Source organism: Lipotes vexillifer, unplaced genomic scaffold (assembly GCF_000442215.2).
Source record: "Lipotes vexillifer unplaced genomic scaffold, Lipotes_vexillifer_v1.1 scaffold240, whole genome shotgun sequence".
Classification (NCBI taxonomy): domain Eukaryota; kingdom Metazoa; phylum Chordata; class Mammalia; order Artiodactyla; family Lipotidae; genus Lipotes; species Lipotes vexillifer.
In genome coordinates, this window is record NW_006797481.1 from 1,741,132 (window position 1) to 1,761,877 (window position 20,746).

Below are 20,746 nucleotides of genomic sequence, written 5' to 3' on the forward strand. Positions count from 1 at the left end.
ATGGAGAGGAACCGCAGCAGAGCAGGCAAGGGGCAATGTTAATTAGTACAAACTTTCTGGAGGGCAAGCTGATGAAAGCAGAGGGAAATTCCTCATCCAGGAATTAAGCCTAAGAATCTAATCAGAGATGTGCATGGCAAGGCATGAGCCAGGATGTTCAACACAGGGTTGTCTACATCAACCAAAAACCAGAGACAGACCACTAATGTCCAACTCTAGTCTACTTATTGTATTAGATTATTTGCCTAATTTAATGGACTGTGTTGCAGATGTAGGGGAAGAAAAAACAATTTTCCCTCTACCATTCTGAGTTCTTGGCTGGGACCCCTATAACAAAAGACAAAAAAATTAACAAGAGAAAAAGAATCAGAAGTTTATTAACATGGATACCTCATATATACACAGGGGCTACCCAGGGAAAAATAAGTAACTCGAAGCAGTGGCTTAGAACTCCAGCTTATAGAGCATTCCCAACAAAGAGCAATGAATTAGTGAAAAAATGACAGGACAAATGAAAGAAGTTTTAGGCTTCTAAGGGCAGCAAACTGTGGGAAAGTCAATACATAGATGGAAACTAATGGTAGATAAAGGCTAACTGTGCAGTTTGTTATGTAGACTCCTCTGGTGCTCTCTCCAGTGACCAATCTCTGTCTTTCCTGGTAGAGAGGGGAGGAAGGACACCCTTGAAAGTTAATGCACTGCTTTTAGGAAAAATGGGGGAGGGCAGGGAGCCTTTCCTGCATCTGCCTCCTCTCAATTGCCCTCTTCCCAAAATAATCTTTATGCCAATTTTGGGGCAGCATATTGTCACCATTCACAGCTATTAAAAAAGCAAGTTGGGGAAGAATATTTATTGGTATAGAAAGATGTTGAGGGTGTAATGTCAAGTGAAAAAGGCAGCCTATAAAATTTTATTTCAGACGAGGCATACCTTTTGTGCATAAAAAGCATTATGTCTTACGGCATGAGTGGGGGGTTGGTGGAGCAGGAGAAGACTAAAAGAATACAAACCAAAATGTTAACTCTGGTTTTCTCTGGGTTGTAGGATCATAAATAATTCCATTTCCTTTCAGTTTTTTTCTCTCTATTAAGTTTCCTGCACTGAGCCTACACTTGTCTCATAATTTTAAATAATCATTTATTTAAAGTAAAAAGAAAGAAGACTAGCAAACATAAGTTGTTTAAAAGCTGAGGTCCTGGAAGACCTCAGCTCGGAGGTGATGCAACCACACAAAGCAGCTAACCCCCAAGAAGAGATGGGACGTAATTGAGTGTGGGGTCTGCACATGGGGAAATAGGCATGACTCCACTAAGGACCCCTTACGAGAAGGCTGTGCAGACAGCTGTGGGCGTGGGCCCTGGATGGGGGGGTGGGGCGTTGCCACAGTGGAGACCTGGCAAAGCCTGGTGTGTGTCTGGACATTTAGTCAAACGCACACAAGGCCACACTACCCCACTGCCACCTTCGCCACCTCCCTGCTTGCTCCTACAAGAGGACCAATGACAGAGCCCAATGAGGGGTTTGCCATGCTTCCCAGGGAGCTGACACAGCTGCAAACCCACAGGGTGACTCAATGCAGCTCCTGGCCTTTTCTTCATTGTGTTTCTTCCTGGGGATGAAAAGTTGTCTTCCATTTAGTGACACATGTTCTCCTGCAACTTTTCTTCCGAGCTTCTCTGTGCATCTAAAGGACAAGCCTTGGCTTCTGTCTTCCTGCATGCAGGCCCAGAGGGTCCCAGCTGGAAGAGCTCTTTCCTCCAGTAGGTGAAAGTGTGACCTGAAGTCACCTCACCACAGTTACGTCATTCACTCAATTAATATTTCCTGAGCAGCTACTCTGTGCCAGGTACATATCAGGGGTGGGAGAGAGACTGGTGGACACAAAAATCAAGGGTTCTCCTCTTGAGAAGCTTGTAGTCAAGTGGGAAAATGCTTTCATAACCCAAGGCCACACGGAGAAATTGCGCCTGGACTTGTCTATATCTGACATTGATTTGTACTTAGGACTTGACTCCGTTCAGTGTTAAATCGAACCCGGCTCAATCCGGAGTGAGCCCTGCTTTCTGATTTCCTGATGTAAGCAAGGACTTGTGATTTCCAGCATAACCAGCAGAAAAATCCAGAGCGATTTTCAAAACACCTTAGAAACAAACAAAATAAACTGACAACGGGAGCACTTCTTTCCTGAACACAGTCTTCACAGAGTTCTTTTGCCTTCTTTGTTTCAAACTTGAAATAATTAAACTTAGGGCTTCCCTGGTGGCACAGTGGTTGAGAGTCCGCCTGCCGATGCAGGGGACACGGGTTCGTGCCCCGGCACTTATATTTTTGATGTGTCCAGACCACTTGGTTTGCAGAATGTCTCAGTTTGTATTTGTCTGATATTTTCTTCATAATTAGATTCAGAATCAACATTTTTCGCAAGAATACTTTGCCAATGATATGTTCTTAGAATCTTACATCAGGGTGCATGTGTGTGTTTGTGCTATCTTTGTTGTTAAGTTAGATCACTTGGTCAAGGGTAGTGTTCTCCTGAATTCTCCATTACACATATGCCTTTTCTTCTGTGGGGTAAAAATTTGAGACTTGTGAATGTCCTATTTTTTTAATGGTTTGGCATCCACAATTCAAATTTAACATCAGCAAGGATTTTTTTTTTTTTTTTTTTTAAACACTGTTCTCCCTGATTAATTCAAAGCAGGCGGCTCACATTCTTGAGAAAATGAAAACCACAATTCACACTTTAGGCATAAAGTACACAGATAATTAATCAGGCTTCTTCCGAGGTTCCCGAGGCTTTTTATATTGCCTATTCCAAGGCAGGCACTGTTTTCCAACAATGCCTGCTGACATCGGGGGAGAGGTTCCACTTGGTCAAGAAAGAAACAGTGACTACACTGAACTGAGACACATAATTCTTATAAACAAATGGCTCTCACAGGCAAGATAAGGTCAGGGTGATAAGAGGGCCATTGCAGAAGAGCACAGAAAGACATTTTGCTCTGAAGACGGGGCAAGAAGAAGGGAAGGGACATTTCTAGACGAGCACCTGCGAATACGACGATAGCGGCTTACATCTGTGTTGTGCTCCCTGCGTGCCCGGCACCGCTCTGCGAGTATCTATACCCTGTCAGCTTCTGGCAGGTACTATTTCTATCCCCACTTTGCAGATCAGTAAACTGAAGACGGAGAGGTTAAAGTGACCCAAGCCAAGATGGAGGCAGCACTGGACATCCGGCAGCCTGGGATCCTCAACCCTGGACTCGCGTGCACTACAGGTTTGTTGTGACCAAGATCCGCGCCAGGCACGGTGGGCAGAAGGCCACTGTGTGGGCGACTCGGGACAAAGTAACCCCCCACCCAGCTGTAGCAGCAGAGCAACGGGAACAGAGAGCAGAGCCCGGCGGGCTTGGCCTCCAATTCCACCTCCACTACATACGCGCAAATGACCGCGGACACATCACTCCTCTCCCTGCATTTCACCCCCCAACCCCTGCAAAGTGAAGAAATGGCAGCACCCACATCATGCTGTGCAGATGCGATGAGCTAACTGCCCACAGAGCATAAGAACGTCACCTGGCACAGGGTAAGCACTCGAAAAGAAAGAAGCTGTTATTTCTCATGGCAAAGCAGTTCCAAGGGCAGGCCCTGGGGCTGAAGAGCCAGCGGCAAGGTCTACCGAGAGGAGGGCATGGCTGGCCGCCGGCAAAGCTGTTCCCTGATGTCTTCCACTCTACTTTGTCACCCCCCTCTGAGCACTGCCATTCTTCCACCCAAGCCCTCAACCCCAACTGCACCCCCGAACTCCTGGCAAGTCCTCTTGCACTGGCAGGTCCCCAGGCCAGAAAGACTGGTCCGGCTGTATCCCAATATCCACGGGCTCTGCTGTCCACTGGCAACATGACCTGGGCTAGTGAGGCATGTGGCATTCTTCATCTCTGTGTCCAGGGCCTGGCACAGTGGGACACAGTCAATGTACCTCTGAAGCTACAGGAGTGACGGAATGGAGGGGATTTCAACGCTACCTTAAATGAGGGCAATGGCTCCCTTATATGTCATCCACTTCTGCTCCCAGGACAAGGGAACTGGACCAAAGAAAGCTACGTGTCACCTTCTACAGATACTCTGCCCAAGGTACAGATATTCTGAGTGTAACATGTGGTGCCCCCCCCCCCCCAGTTTTTAAAGCTGGACTTTGTAGAGAAAACACCTCCAGAAACACTCAACCCTGAACTTTAGGTTCCGTCCCTTGTCCTGACACTTAGAACAAAGTCCACAGGAAGCCTCAGGACAGGCTGGCCATGAGGAGCGGACACCACCCTCAGGCATGGCTGGCTCGTCACCTCATGTTCTTGCAGCCTGGGGACACCTCTCTCTCGTGTCCTGTGGAAGTGTGACAAATACGTGGGAGGGAGCTGTCAGGACTTTTTTTCCCAGCTTGATCGAGATACAGTTGACATCGTGTATGTTTAAGGTGTGCAACGTGCTGGTTTGATAATGCATATACTGCAAAATGCTTGCTGCAATAATGCCAATTAACACCTCCATCGTGTCACATAACCACCACTTCCTTTTTGTGAAGAGAACATTTAAGATCTACTCTCTGAGCAACTTTCAAGTATATAGTACAGTATCATTAACTATAACCACCATGCTGTACAGTAGATCCCCAGAATTTATTTATCTTATAACTGGAAGCGGGGGTGGGGTGGGGAGATGTCGGACAAAGATGTTGCTCCTTTTGAGCGACAGTGTGTTTTGATGTAAAAAAAAAAAAAAAAAAAAAAAAGCAGCTCCCCTGCTAGCTGCCCCACAGAGGCTGTCGAGAAACAGCTGCATTCAAATGATCCTGACAGGATGGGGAAAAGACGATCCTAAATGCGCAGGACCTGTGCCTCCTTAGGAACAGAGGAAGTCACACGCTGAGCAGTCCCTGGGGCCAGGAGTCAAGAGACTGTGGTTCTAGGTTCACCTCTGCCGCTGAACAGGGAGGGCCTGATTAACGCCCTCTGTTTAAAAAAAACAAAGGAGGGGAAGACAGATGAGACAAGGTCTAGAGACTCTGCCAGGTCAGACACCGGGTAGAATATAATTCACTCTGTGGTGCCTTCTGGTAAAATGTCAGAGCTCCATTTGCTCAGTGTACGTCAATCCCTTTCATGTCCATAACTTCACTGAGGTTGTCAGGGTCATTTAATTACCAGAAAGCCTCACCACCAGTCCCTTCTCTTCCCCTCTCTACCCAAATCTGATGTAAATGGTTCCATTGCATTAAACACTCAATTTAAATGTTTCACTGAAAGCACTCTCATCCCACTTATTAACAGCGTGACACTGGGTGAGTTCTTTAACCTCGCTAAGCCTTAGATTTCTCATCCAAAAATATGAAGAATTATAAAATTCCTACCTCATAGTATCATTTGAAGATTTAAAGAGGAAATTGCCTTAGCACACTGCCTGGCATACAGTTAAGTGGTCAATAAATATTAGTTACTGCTATCATTATCATCATCATCATCATCATCATCATCATCATCATCCCTGGAGCCAAACAACCCCAAGTTTGCTATTTTTAGGAAACAATAAAAGGATATTTTGCATCAGGAAAAAAAATCAAAGTATCTTTGTTTCTTGTGGTTTTTCATAAATAAGGTATTAATATTTTTAAAATCTAATTTACTATGTTCTCATTACATGACTGAAGATATTTTCACTGGTCCACAAGACTGAATTAAAACACAATACATCCAGAAAACCAACTATTTCCATCATCAAAGAGAAAAAAAAGATATACGTGGGACTTCTATATAACTCTATCATCAGTATTATATACATTTAGTCAGAGCTAATATATTTAGACAAGATATCACAGAAAAGCAAATTCTGAGCCAAGTCTTGGAAAATAGGATTTTAGATAGGCAAAGAAGAGGCCACTTACATGATGACTCAGAAAACCATAAAAATATTCATGTGTGAAAGAATCAATGGATTTTAATATAATTTTAAATAGAAAAATGTAAACATTGTATCAAAGAAAAATTTGAAAAATGTTTTTTAAAGAGACATCTAGTTCAAGATGGCTAATTGAACCCGTACATTTTGTCTTCCTTCCCTCTCAAAACCTCCCTAAAAAGAATGAAAAACATAAAATCCAGAGCTTGGCTGAAGAGCCTCAAGGGGTGCCAATTAGCAAAGCAGAATATGAAAAAAAAAAATAAGGAAAAGATAAAGCATAAAGCATATGGGAAGAAAATAATGGATGATACAAGAGATGAGATACATCCCTGTTAAGGAGTTTAGACAGAGAGGGGTACACAAAATTGAATGTACAAATTTCCTTCAAATCACTGGCAAACTCAGAAATTGCAACATGCAGGAGACTACAAGGACCCCAATGGAAAGCAATAGTCACAGTCTAAAGAGCGAAGGAGAGACTTCAGCAGCTAGACAGTTCTAGGAGATAGAGTTTGGAGTTGAAGTTTCCCCAAGATACATTTTCTCCTGAAACCAGAAGGGCCAAACCATAGGAGTAAGAAACACATCCTAGGACTAAAGGATGCACCCTAGGATCTAAGGCAAAACCAAGATAGACTTATGCAAACACAGCCTAGAACCAAGGCTCCAAGGATTAAGGCGACCCAACAGTAAATTAACTGCATGCAAGAATAAAACTCAACACTCTTTAGAGGACAATAACAATCAAGCATCTCCACAATGTGTGATTCAGTGTCCAATATACAATTAAAAATTACTACACAAGCAAGGAAGCAGGAAAATGTGACCCGTAATCAACAGAAAAAAAGATAATAAAATAACCATGGATCATCCTAATGCTGGAAATAGCAGAAAAGGACTTTCTACTATAAATATGTTTAATTCTAGGGAAAGATGAAAAGAATAGGTGGACAGGCGGATAACATCACAAAGAAACTAAAACTCTAAAAAAAGAATCTAAGGGAAACTATATAACTGAAAAAAAATGAACATTTGAAATAAAACATTTATGACATGGGCTTACCAGAGAAAAAAATAGATGCAGCAGAATAAAGAGCTCGTGAATTTGAAGAAAAGTCAATAGATATTATCTTAAACTAAGTCACAGGGAAGAAAAAATTTTTTTAAAAAATGGAACAGATTATCCAAGACCTGTGGAACAATATCAAATTGTCTGATACATGTGTAGTGGAAGAACCAGAAGGAGAGGACAGAGAGAGAGTGGGGCAAAAGAAATATTTGAAGAACAATGTTTTGAGAATAATTAATTGATGAAGGACATCAAACCATAGCTCCAAGAATCCCCATGAACCCAAGCAGGAAAAATACAAATGAGACCAACCTAGACACATCATAGCCAAACTACTGAAAACCAAAAATAAAGTCTTAAAATCAGCTAACAGGAAAAACATGTGGCATTTAGGAAAGTGACAAAAACAGGGGCAGCTGACTTCTCATCAGAAATAATAACATCCACAAGACAATTCAAAGCCAACTCTGAAGTACTGAAAGAAAACTGTCTATCTAGAATTCTATAACCAACAAAAATATTTCAAAAGTAAAGGCAAAATAAAGACAATTCCAACAAAACCAAAACCAAGAGAATTCATTCCTGGCAAACCTACCCTACAAGAAATGCTAAAGGAAGTTATCCAGGCTGAAGGGATATAATCCTAAAGGGAAAACCAAATATGAAAAGAAGAAATAAAGAGTACTGGATATGGTAGATATGTAGGTAAATCTATTTTAAAAATTTAATTTCTGTTAAAGCACATTGATTGCTAAAGACGAAATTTAACTGTTTTATGGGACTTATACATAAAAGTGAAATCTATGACAATGTACCAAAGACATGGGGAAAAAATGCTTTTGAAAGATTTTTACATTGTATGTGAAATGGTATAATATTGACTTCACGGTGACAAGTAAAAAAAATGCATATGGTAATGTGTAGAGAACCTACTAAAAATTTTTAAGACAGGTAAAACTAAAATACAATAAAGGAGATAAAGTGGAATACAATAAGTCCTCTACATATGAACCTTCAAGTTGCGAACTTTCAAAGATGCGAATGTGTGTTCCACCAACGTCAGGTGTGAGTGACATTCGATTTTGCCCTGTTTCCTATTGCTGACCATCCTTCAGCTCTACCATCTCCCATCTCCCCTCGCTCCTCCAGTCAGTAACTCTTCTTGCCTGTTCACTCGATGCCAGCCCTTATGTGCCAGCTGTTGTACTGTACTACTGTACTTTTCAAGGTACTCTACTGCAAAATTAAAAATGTTTTCTTAATTCTTTGTGTTTGTTTTTATGTATTATTTGTGTGAAAAGTATTATAAACCTATTACAGTAGAGTATTATATAGCCGATTGTGTTAGTTGGGTACCTAGGCTAACTTTGTTGGACTTACGAACAAACTGGACTTAGGAACGCGCTATTGGAATGGAACTCGTTCGTATGTAGGGGATTTACTGTAGCAGCAAGTGTTTGATTAGCCTAAAAGAAGAAAGAAAAAGAAGAACAAGAACAGATGGAACAAATAAAAATCAAATGGCAAGGTGGTAGGCTTAAACCCCACCATATCAACTGCATTAACTGTAAATGACTTAATGACTCCCATTAAATGGCAGAGACTGGCCGGACTGGATAAAACTAAAAGGTACAACTAAAAGCTGTTCACAAGTGTCATACGTTAAACATAAAAATACCGATAGGTTGAAAGTAAAAGGACTGAAAAATACATTCTGTGCAGACATTAATCTCAAGAAAGATAATGTAGCTACATATTAATATCAGATAAAGCAGACTTTAAGATAAGGAATATTAACACAAAGATAGAAACTTCATAATAATAAAACGTTCACTTCATCAGAAGGAAAGAAAATTTAAGAACACTAACTAGAAGTGCAGACGTAGCAATTTGACTTCCAAATCACTAAAGGAAAAAATGGGAGGTAGCAAGGAAAACTTAAGCTATTCAGCTAAAGCAAGAAACAAAAGGGGAAAAAACACAGAAATGAAGCACCACTTAAAGAAAACAGAGAATATGTTGGCAGCAATACGATGAGATATTAGTTATCTCAAAAAATGTGAAAGCTTTAATTACCCCAGTTTGACAGAGGGAGCGTATCTTCACATTAAAAAGAACAAATTTAAAAGAGTGAGGATTTGAATATCACAGCTAACTTGCTTTAATATATTTAGAGTTTTGTACCCACCATACAGAAACTATTCATTATGTTCAAACTATATAAATTTACAAAAATTTACACTTATGTAGATTTAACTATGTATGTGGCCATACAGAAAATCATAACAAATTATAAAACATAGGAATCACGCAAGCCACAGCCTCTGATCTCAATTCAATGAAACTATTTTAGCACTATAATTACCCCCATATTTAAGACGAGGGAACTGAAGCACAGAGAGATAAAGCAACCTGCCCAAGTTCACATAACTAGTAAATAGCAGATTAGTGCTTTGAACTCAGGCATCCTGGCTTTGGATCCTGTAGTCTAAACCACCATCCTATGTCCCTTCTCAGGGAGAAGGGGCCGTTTCCCCTCAGATATCTCAATAAACTATAAAACTACAATAATTAAAATGTTATATTGAGCAACCAGGCAAACAGATAATCAGAATAGAATTCACTTGCAATCCATGGATATACGGAAGCTTGTAATGTGATTAAGATGTCACTGAGAAAACAATGTCTGTTTCATGACTGACAAACCACATGCAAGAAAAAAGTTAAATTCTCTACCTCACTCCATAAATTTTTAAAAATTCTCATACATTAAAGAATTAAAATGAAAGAATAAAAGTATACTAAGCAAAACAGAAGAATGTTTCTGTTTTAGATGAGAAAGGACTTTCCAAATAGAAGAAAAACTCTGAAACCATAAAGGAAAAGACTGATATATTTAACTACATCATTAAAATGTGCACAACAAGAGAAACTGCAAAGAAACTTAAAAGTCAACCACAGAGGAAAAGTGTTTGCAACTTATGAAATAAAAGGTCAATAACTCTAAGGAATAAAGCGCTGCTACACATCAGTAAAAAGATAAATTTGAAGATCCGATAAAAGCATATGGATAAAGGGAAATACAAGATATTTCACCTAAAAAAATATAAATTTCCAATACACATGAGTGAAAAGATATAAATGTCATATTCTCTCCCACGGTATAAATATAAAACATTAATAATATCCAACATCGGCAAGAATGTCAAAAAACAGACACCTTTGAACTATTGGTAGAATGTAAACCAACAGTTTGGGTGGCAATGTGGCAGTACCCGTCAAAATTCAAAATACATGTGGCCTTTGACTCAGAAATTTCATTTGCACAAGTTTATGACAATAGTACTTTAACAGGTACATTACAATATATGCACAACTGCCATGCTGTTTGTCATAACAAAAGATGAAAACACCCTATAACTCCTTGTATAGGTTAATCAGTTGAACACCACACAGCCAGCAAAAAGAACAAGTAGATCTATAGAGATAGAAAATATCTCCAAGATATCAATACATTAAGTTAAAAAAAAAAAAAATTACTATAGATAAAATGTGTTCTCAGTTTTTAAAATATATAAATATGTGTTTAAAAGTTTAACTTTAAAAAGTGAAGGGAATGGAATTGGCAGAGATAAGTGACGGAGTTCAGGAAAACTTACACTTTCTGTACTGTTTTAATTTTTAAAACTATTTTATCATCTTAAAATAATGTTCAAGTGAGGAGAAACACATTCATTCCCATCACATTTACTTTTGTGTAATCCTTTCTAATATTTGCCCAAATCAGATATATTTCCAATAGTCTGGAAATATGATATATTCTTTATAGTGCTTTCTTTAACTGTTACATCATAAAATTTTACCCTGATTTTCAAAATGATGATTTTAATAGCTATATAGTATTTCTTTGTGTCCATAATTTATGAAACCATTCTTCAAATGTTGACTACTTGAGTTTTAATTTATTTTTATTTGACAAATATATTTACTTTGCTTTGTATGAAACACAGTAATGAACATCTTTATACATGAGGATTTAGGATTTTGCACTTTTTACATCAGTGTTTCAACATATTTTTTAAGAGTTCTAAGTCAAAGGACAGGAATAACTTTATGACTGTCTATGCATTGCAATATTGCTCTTCAAAACGGTTATGTCCTTTTACAATTCCACCTGCAGCATCTGATCATATCCGTTTCACCTTGCACATCCTGCGTGTTAATTCTTACCTTCTGATTTTCCTTCAAATATTTTAGTTGATATGAAATATAGGAGGGTTAACTTTTGACACATTCCCACTTCAGATATTTCTAAAACAATCACAAAACAATCATCCAGTATCCTATCTAGGATATTTCATTAGCTTCTTTTCTTCCCCATAACAGGAAAAATCTAAATCAATTTTTCTAATTATGTGTGAAAGTAATAAATGTTTACTGTAAAATAATTACACAACAAATGGTATAAAGAAAAAAGAAAATATTATATAATCCCATCAACCTGAAATAACCACCATTAAGATTTTGTTGTTTATCTTTATAGCTATTTTCTTACAGACACAGATACAAATTGATTTTATTAATTACCACATTACAGTAGCTTTATGCATACTTACGTAACCTGCTTTTTATCACTTAACAGTTTATGGATATCCTCCAAGCTAACAAATAGTTATCTACATTATCTACAAAACTACTTTCGGTGGCTGCATTTGTTCATTGTAGCCCATAAAAAGCTCGTGCTAATCTATATGCAATATATTTTATTGTTTTTAGATGCATATTTTGCACTTCTATGGAAATCGAAGATTTAAACAAGATTGGTTATTTGTATTTTTGTTAGTTCCCTGTTCTGTCCGCTGTCCTTATTTTATTTTATTTTTTTGGAAAAGCTCTTTTCTTTTCATACTGATTGGTAAGAGTTCTCTGTATTTGAGAAGCATTAAGTCTAAACTCTGGAAATTAGGACAACAGTATCACTTCTTGGGGTGGGGTCTGCAAAGATTAAGTCATCTAGGGTGTGACAAGTGCCTAGTACAAAGCTGGCACACTGTTAGTGCTGAAACTTGTTTCCTTTAACCAAGTTGGAGAAACAGGTCTATTAAAGGATACCTACACATACACACATATCAACCACTTCTCTTTCTCAACGGCTTCTTGGACAATTATTCAGAACACTTTCCCCAAACTTCCTAAATCCCAGTTCCAGGTACATCACTGCTGTGGCACTGAAAGCTACACTCATTATTATCATTACATTGTGACATTAGATATCTTTTATTGACCTGTATCTCAGCCTCCCCCTAGGAAGGAAGAGAGACGGAGGAAGAAAAGGAGATTGGCTTAAATAACTACCATGTGTCACATGTTACATACCTTCATCTTTAAGCCTCCTGGGCAGATATCTTGTCCCCACTTTACAGATGAGGAAGCCGAGGCACATCTTTATCATCAGCAGTCAGGATTTAACTCCAAAGCCCATGAGCTGACTTTGGTGCCATGCTGCCCACCCTGCTGCAGAGTAGGGACCCAGTTCTAGGCATCCTCACATCATTCACCAGGGCCACCACACACTTTACACAAAGTAACTGACCAACGAATGGAGACTAAAGCAGCATACAGACTGCAGCTCTCTTTCAGAATCCGAGACAGACAAAAAGAAGCCAAATCCTCCTTAAAAACCTCAGATGAGTAACCTAGCATTTCCACTCCTCAGGACATACGCCACAGGAATTACAAATATATTTATTAAAAACAAAAGCAGCATTATGCTTAACAGCCAAAACCATAAATAACCCAAATATCCATAAATGATACCCATAAAATGAGTAAATGAAGAGGTACCATCATGCAATGACATGCTCTACGGCAAAGAAAATTAACAAACTGCAGCTATGCACGACATGGATGAGTCTCAAAAGAAGCCGGGCACAAAAGCCAAAAAAGCCACAGAAAAAAGTACACACTGCATGATGCCATCTACACGGAGTTCAAAAATGCTGTTAGAAGTCAGAGTCATGGAGACCCTCAGGGTGGCAGAAGGGGGCTCAGAGGGTGGAAGGTATTCTGGGCAGCTGTACAATGATGAATCATACACTTTTCTTTGTGTATATTAATTTTAGGTTGGACTAAAATGAAATTCCCATTTCTGTAGGTCAAAACAGTCAAATATCAGCAATTTTATATGTTTCAAACTAATATTTCAATAAAAACACATTTTAAAAACCCTCTGGAAAAGGAGAAAGAAATATCTAGCATTGATTAGCAGACTGCACCCTCTCTGAAAACCAACCTAGATGCTCCTGCAGCTTCTGACCCTGTTTCTTGCTCCTTTGTTTTTGCTGAAGACATAGTAACAACTTGTGCCTCACCTTGGCGGGACAATTTTTCACAGTCACATATTAAAAGACTGTGATAAAGCTGTCCCCGGGCTCCACAGACCCAGCCCCTCCTGGCTTCCTGCTCACCCATCCCGGGCATCTCCAAGTCCTGTACGAATTCACTTCCTCACTGTGAACCAGTGTTTCTAATTCATCCACAGAACACTAAGATTATATGTTTTAAAGAAGCAATATTACTAAGATGATTTTCATATTTAAACACACAATCACAGAAAAATAGAGGTACGGAGCTTTCCCAAGCCTTGTGTGGGTCATAAAAGGCATAACCTTTATAACTAATTGAGATAACATTATCCAGAAGCTATGAAACTAATGATCTCCCTTTATGGTGTTATAAGCATTTATCTCCCTGTGGAAAAACATCAACGATTCTCAGAATTCTGGGTACAGCTGACTCATTTTACAGTGGCAAATAGTATTTCAAACAGAAGGATGCTCCATTTATCAGATAACAAAGCAGACGCCTTCCCGGGCAGGGGAGAAGTGCTGGGCATACTTGGTCCAGCATGCACCAGCTGGGGGTGGAGGGGGTGTCTGATGGGAGAACTGTCTGCACCGGGCTTCTAGCAGAACTCTGTATGATGAACACAGACTGAGAAGTAAATGATATGAACACAGACTCAGAAGTAAATGATGGGAACACAGCATTTTCCTTACACATTATCAAACGCTGTTAGGCTGATAACACTTCTGACTCAATGTCCTAGAATCACTGCTGTAAAAGGCCAGCAATTGTCACCATTGAGAAGCTACAGGGCTGAGATACCCCCTGCCACCTTCCATCAGACAGACAGCAGCCCACGCTGAGAAATGGGGGTACAGCTCACTGAATGAACTCATGGGAAGTTACATACCTCACTTTGGGGGGCTAAAAGGAATCATCTGAAATATATTTAAAGGAGTCTATTATTTTATAGAAATCCTGTAGTAAATCATTTGTAATAAGAGCATCATTAGCTACCTATGGCATTTCTCTTTAGTGTATATTATGGTTTCATCTGAATAAAAGGATAATAAGAATCACATTACCATTTGTTGAGACTCTCTCGTTTAATACTTGCAAGGCTTACATCCATGAATGCAGTTAATACTCCTGTTGAACAGATGGAGAAGCACAGACTGAAGCAGGATAAATACTTTGCTAAAAGGCTCACACAGCTAAGTGGCAAAACCAGGATTCGAGCCCCGGTAACCCAGTGCCAGAGGCCATGACTGTGACCACTACGCTACACTGCCATCCTTAGACACTACATGTAAGTAACAGGAATTCACAAGAGTGGGAAGAAGACAACTAGTTGTTGGTATATGTACTGTAGGCACTCACAGCACCTTATTTAATAAAACCCAATGAAGTAGGAACTATTCCCACTTCCCCCATGAAAAAAACTGAGGTTCAGAGATTTTAGGCAACTTGCTAGTTAGTGGCAGAGCCAAAATCCAAACCCAGACCTTCCAGCTCCAAAGCCCAAGGTCTAACATTGACACTTTGCCTCAAACAACTCTCTCTTTCTAGAGAGGGAGCAAAATTATTACAGGTGTATTAGTTAGAAACAACAGAATAGACGTTTGCTACTGGAGCTAATCAGTCCCCAAATGCAAAAAGTTTCCTTCTGTTCCACAGAGCTCACCTCCAATAGCAGCTGTCCTGCTGTTGGCATCTGGCAGCTCTGCCATCTCAACACAGAGCTCCATGCTCGCCATCAACAGAGAAGGACAATTACAGGCCACTAAACGGGAATGATGATGCCTCAACCTGGAGGTGACACCTGTCACTCTTCCCATGTTCCCTATGGTCCCACCTAAAGGCAGGGGTTTGGGAACGTTAGTCTAGAAGAAAGCCAGAAAGGAGAAAAGAACTAGAGGCAACCCTTGACCACAAGAGGGTCTCAAGCTACTGTAAACCACACATCAGCAGTTCCCAAATGTGGTGGAGAGAAGGCTCACCTGTTGAAAATGCAGATTCCCGGGGCTCCACTCCATAGGTTGATCCAGGTAAGTCTGAACTGAGCCCCAGGTAATCCAGGTGCAGGTGGTCAGCAGACTGCCCTTCAGGAAGCCTTGCTCTGGATAGATGCAAAACACTCAGAGGTCTATAAACACAATCATCGGAAACTGAGTGCCCTCTGGAGAGCTCTCCTGAGGTGCCAACCACCCAAGGCCCAGGTGGGAGAATGCGGAAAGCAAAGAAGACAGACATGCAGACTCTAGACGTGTAACCTGCACGGAAGGCGGAATAAACCGTGGGCTCCCGGAGAGCACAGAGGGGCCCAGCGGCGGCGGCAGAGCTGTGCACCGTCACTCCCAGAAGGATACAGGGCCTAGGTGCCCAAGGGAACTGCCGTTTCCCCCCACTGGGCATGTATCTGATCACGGTGCTTTTTTGTTTCAAACTTCCCAGGGCTCCCCAGTGAGTGCCTACAAGGGAACGTCCACGCTTCCTGACAGGGCACTGAGACCATCCACGTTCTTGTCCCAGGATCACTTCCTGCCCCTCTTACCACCCACATGTTGTGCTAAAGCCACACGTGGTGACCTGATCCCACCCAAAATGTGCCTCCAGGCTTCTGCTCCAGGACACTCTCTGCAGGAATGTCCTTGGGCCCAGGCGCTCTGCACCTACCATGCACTGCTCAAGACTCAGGTGAGAGAGGTCAGCTCTAAGCAACCTTCCCTGGCAACTGTCTCTCCTTGTCATTCCTCCTAGGACTAATTAATTCCTCCAAGTAAAACTGAGCACTCTGCTCCAACTACCATAACCATCCCCCACCTAGAGTCTTAAACTGGACTCTTAGGGGTATGAAGAAAGATCTGTTAGCTACTGCCGATATTCCAAAAATCCTCTTGACAACCAAGGCCCTGGAGCAAGTCACCTGAACCGGCTAAAGTGCCAAGTTTCCTTGTGTCTGTTTGGAATTACACATACTAAAGTTTACTAATGATAGAGAAAGAAAATTACTACAACTGCAGGCACCTAGAAGAGGCCAAATATGCATCTGCCGACTGGATGGGGAGGCAGGGGGATAACAGATAGTGGTGCCTGGTGTGCTTGCTCTGCCAGGCTTCGAGCTCCTTGGAGGCGCCCGGCCTTCAGTCTCCAACCATCCCCAGCACCCGCACAGGCCTCCTGCATAGGAAGAGCTCAAAGAAGGATGCTGGGTGGATCTGAGGTGAGGCAAACACTGTTCCCTGAGCAGCCTGGCATCCTAAGCAGACCCCCAGCTCCTGGAAGGACATGCCAGACAGGGAGCCTCCGGGAACCACAGGGAGGGAGAGAGAGAAGGAGGGAGGGATGGAGGCACAGAGGGAGAGATTGAAGACCCCAGGTCCTGCCTAGAGGCCCCTTTGCTCTTACTTAGGGACTGCGGGAAAGGCAGAGAGAAGGCGCACCCACGGGCTCCTTCCGTCCTGCTGCCACCCAAGACGCCAGCAGGGGTTCTCTGAGTGTTTCTGCACCTGCTAAAGCCAGCACTGGACCTCTAGGCCCACAAGCCTCCCAGCACTAAATTCAGCCTCAAAGCTACACATCATAATTTGATTTATCCTAAACACTGATTCCTCAAACCAATTTATTTCCTTTTAGGTTAAACTTTATGTGCCAGCCCTAATTTTCATTACTCGTTACTAATTTTCTTCTCCGTGGTTTGAGCTTCTCAGCCAGGACCAAGTACTTCTCGGGTGCTCTATGGAGAGTGCCCCATGGAAAGCCTCCTCTTGGAATCCTGAATCATCAAACCTCAGCACTAAGCCTCATCTACAGACAGAGAACCAGTTCCCTAAGAGAACAAGGGAAAGCAGATATCCTTACTACCTATGGATCCAAAAACGCAATGCATTAGCACTAACCTCAAATCTCTGGGAGCACGTGGGCACTGGGTGGAGGGAGTCTACTCTTATGCAGAGCAAATCTGATCATCCACAGATGATGTTCCCCCAGAGGCACAAGTTTGCAAAGACGTAAGGTACCCGCCCCCCCAAAGATTATTCTCTTATCCTGAGAAATAAAGTAGCTATACCAAGCAGAACCAGATAGCATCAGCTAAGTTGGACCCCACAGCAGAGCAACTGGATTCGGCTTGCCCAGAGGGACTTTCTAAGCCTACTGGAGTGAAGCTCTGCTACTGAGACCACCACCTTCATAAGCAGAGGGGAGTTCAAGCCACTGAAGCTTGCCATCAGACCAGCGCCGGCAAAAGGAAGAATAAAACTCCCCCCGAAAGTCAGCCTCTGTCATCTCGCCAGAAGCTTATTTGAGAAAACAAAGGGTCATCTGTATCTGTGTGCTCCAAACCGGTTCTTCCGGAAGTCGTTATCTGCCTGATGATAACAGCATCTGAGCTTCCAAGGTTCCCAGGCAGTCTTGCACAGATACCAAAGCTGGTCTTTGCAGGTAAAAGAGCCACAGCTGGACTCACTGTTAATATTTCCAATTTGATATGAAACCAGGGGATCATCCAAAAATGCCATCAGTGCCCAAGAGTATCCCTTTGGGTGACAGCAGATCCCCCAGTAAGTAATTCATAAAAAGGGGAAGTTTGGAGAAAAGAATATAAACTGCCTGGTTTTTACAGAACATCCTTAGAGGAAGCAAGAAGCACATAAAATGACAATTATCAAAAATTCCCAAATCCACTGCATAGACCATTCATTATATATTTGTAAACATCTCGTAAATGTCTGGGGGGATGTTTGAAGGGATACCTGAAAATAATACAAATATTTACATATTATTGGACCCTTTTTTTAATCTGACAACTCCCAGCGGCAATCAAAAGAGCCTGCCTCACTTTAATTCAGTGTTACTCACACAAACATTCACCCAACGAATGGTAAATTCTACTGTGCACTGAACACTATTTTATCATTTCTATCACACAATAATTTAATGGGGCTTAGCCTATCTGCCAATTGGAAATTGTCCCCAACTGACCACAAGGCAAGTACTAGTTTTAATGTATACTCCAAAGATGGAAAAATAGATGAAGAGGAGGAAAAAGTGTTTTCTGTTTTCCCAAGTGCATCAGGACACACGCGAAGTTCTCCTTCCTTCTTCCCACTGAGTAACACTAGTGTTTAGTCAGAAGCTAGGAGAGGGGTCTTTTCTGCATCTGGGGGAGCTCACGGCTTGTTCTGGCAGTGTGAATAAACACTCTAGATGAATTTCGCCCCTCGTAAAGAAAAACATGCAAGAAAGGGCATTTCTTTGTATGTGTATACCCTGGGCTGCACGGAATAGAAGGCATCTCACAGCCTCCCACCTGCCACCAATGACTCCGTATTCGGGGCAGAAACCCAGAGAGGGGCCTCCTGTTTGGAATAGCTCAGTGGGCTTTAAAAAAAAAATCAAATCCAGAAAGTTCATGCAACTTAAATATGCAAAATGTGTCTGAAAACAGCCATGGACACAGGAGGACAGAGAACCTGACCCCCTAATGGAGGGACAAGTGTAGATGCGGGTGCCTAGGTGACAGGAGATGACAGGAGGCTGTGAAGTGGGTCTGAGCTGGTGTTCTGGGCTTGGATCTGAAAGGCAGCGACACGACAGGGGCCGGGAGGCGGGCGGCGGGTCCCCGGGGCGCACTGGGGCTCAGACGTCTCTGAGAGAACCTGCGCCAGCGCCCCCTCCGAGACCGCTCTTTCCGGGCACCCGCTGCTCAGGGCCCCACCGGGCGTTCCGCTGCTGCCCTAAGCGGATACGGACTCGGCACAGAGCTCCGGGCGTATGAAGCCCGCACCCCTGGGCTGCGGCCCCGGACTTCCGAGCCTCCGCAGCAACAGTTTTCCAGCGGGAGAACTACCGCAAACGCCTCCAGGGAAAACGCTCACCCGGACCCGCGGCGCCAAAGCCAGGGACGCGCACGCGGCGGGCAATGAGCGATGCGGCTAGGAGCGAAGGCTGCAAACGTCGGGCTCGGAAGATCACACACAAGGAGAAACTTCCCGAGGACGCCAACGAGGGTCGCGTTTGCGTCCAGGGAAGCAGCCAGAATCCCCCAGCAGGTGGTGCGGAGCCGGTGAAAGGCGCAGGCGAGGGGACCCGGGCGGCGGCCGGAGCCGCTTCCCGGCGCGATGCGGGTGACGAGAACAGGTCTCAGCCTCGCGCACGCGGGTCCCTTCACGCCCAGAGTCCCAGGAGGGAGACCGGGAGGGTCTCTCTCTTGGTCCCCTAGGACACATCCCTAGCGCGGAGAGGGGCCCTCGAATCCTGGCCCCGGCGGGACGCAAACAAACTTGGGGCGCCGAGACGCTCGGTCCGTGGATCCCCGAGTCCGGGCGTCCCCGCCCGCGGCGCGCCACTACTTACACGAAGACCCCGAAAAGCAGGGCTCGGACCCCGATCTCGATGGCCAGTTCTCGCATGGTGCGGCCGGAGCAGCTCCCGCGGCGGCTGCGGCTGGTGCTATCCGCGGCTCCCCCGCAGCTCGGCCGGCGCCGGCTCTCCAGACCCCGGGCGCCGAGAGAGGCGCGCTCCAGGCCGCGGGCGGGGGCGGGGGCGGGGGGCGGGCGCCCGGAGGGGCGGGCGGCGGGGAGGGCTCAGCCCAAACCTCCTGCCTGAGGCTCCGGGGCTCAGGGACGACGCGCTGGCCGCTCCCGACGCTCCCGGCCCCGAGCGGAGGACGCCTCGGGGACTCCCCGCTCCCCTGCGCCGGGCACCGCCTCCGCGTCCTGAGCCCTCGCCGTGCGCTCGCGGCCAGGCGAGGGGAAGCCCGGGGAAGCCCGGCCGCCGCCGCCGCCGCCTCCCCTGCGCGCTCCCCGCCAGTGGGCGGCCCCTGGGCTCGGCGCCCGGGCAGCGCGCTCCCTGGGCTCTGCCTGCGGCCCCTCTGCGTCTCCTCGCTCGGCCTCCGACTCTCGCTCTCGGGTCTCTCGCTCCCCGGCACACGCACGCACGTGGGCAGGTAGTAGGAGAGCGCTTTGGGAATTTTCTCCGGCTCCAGACAGCCCTGGCACTCACTGTTCGTGCCCGCCGGCGCTCCCTCCCATCCGTTTTCTGCCCTTCCTACATCTTTCTAACCTGGAATCATTTCTTTTTTTCTAGGAAGTTCCCCGGAGATTACTCGCAGGCTTCGCTTTGCCCTCCGGAAGAGCCAGCCAGACTCCAGGGTCCTGGCACAGACTGAGCAAAGGCAAGCCTGACTCCTCACCATGCCGCCAGCGCCAGGCCAGGGGATCCCTCCCGCGCAGCCCCCAGCAGCTTTGGACCGCGCTGTGAAATGTGAAAAAAGAGACTGGCACAGTCCCTACCCCAGCCGTCAGTGTCGCTCATCGCTGACACAGCACTGTCATCAGCACCTGAGGCAGCAGGGGCTGCAGGGAGGACCAGAA

General features: G+C 44.0%; 1 protein-coding gene across 2 annotated transcripts in view; it reads right to left on the reverse strand.

Annotated features, from left to right (window-relative positions):
• Positions 1 to 20,746, reverse strand: part of PLPP4 (phospholipid phosphatase 4) — a 118,954-nt gene that overhangs the window by 96,819 nt on the left and 1,389 nt on the right. The window contains exon 1 of one of the 2 annotated variants that reach the window (XM_007469564.1): positions 19,728 to 20,133. In XM_007469564.1, coding sequence (XP_007469626.1) covers positions 19,728 to 19,783 — 56 coding nt within the window. In that variant the 5' untranslated portion in view covers positions 19,784 to 20,133. Of the gene's footprint in view, positions 1 to 19,727; positions 20,134 to 20,746 lie in introns of those variants that run through there. The other variant, XM_007469565.1, reaches the window with a different exon arrangement.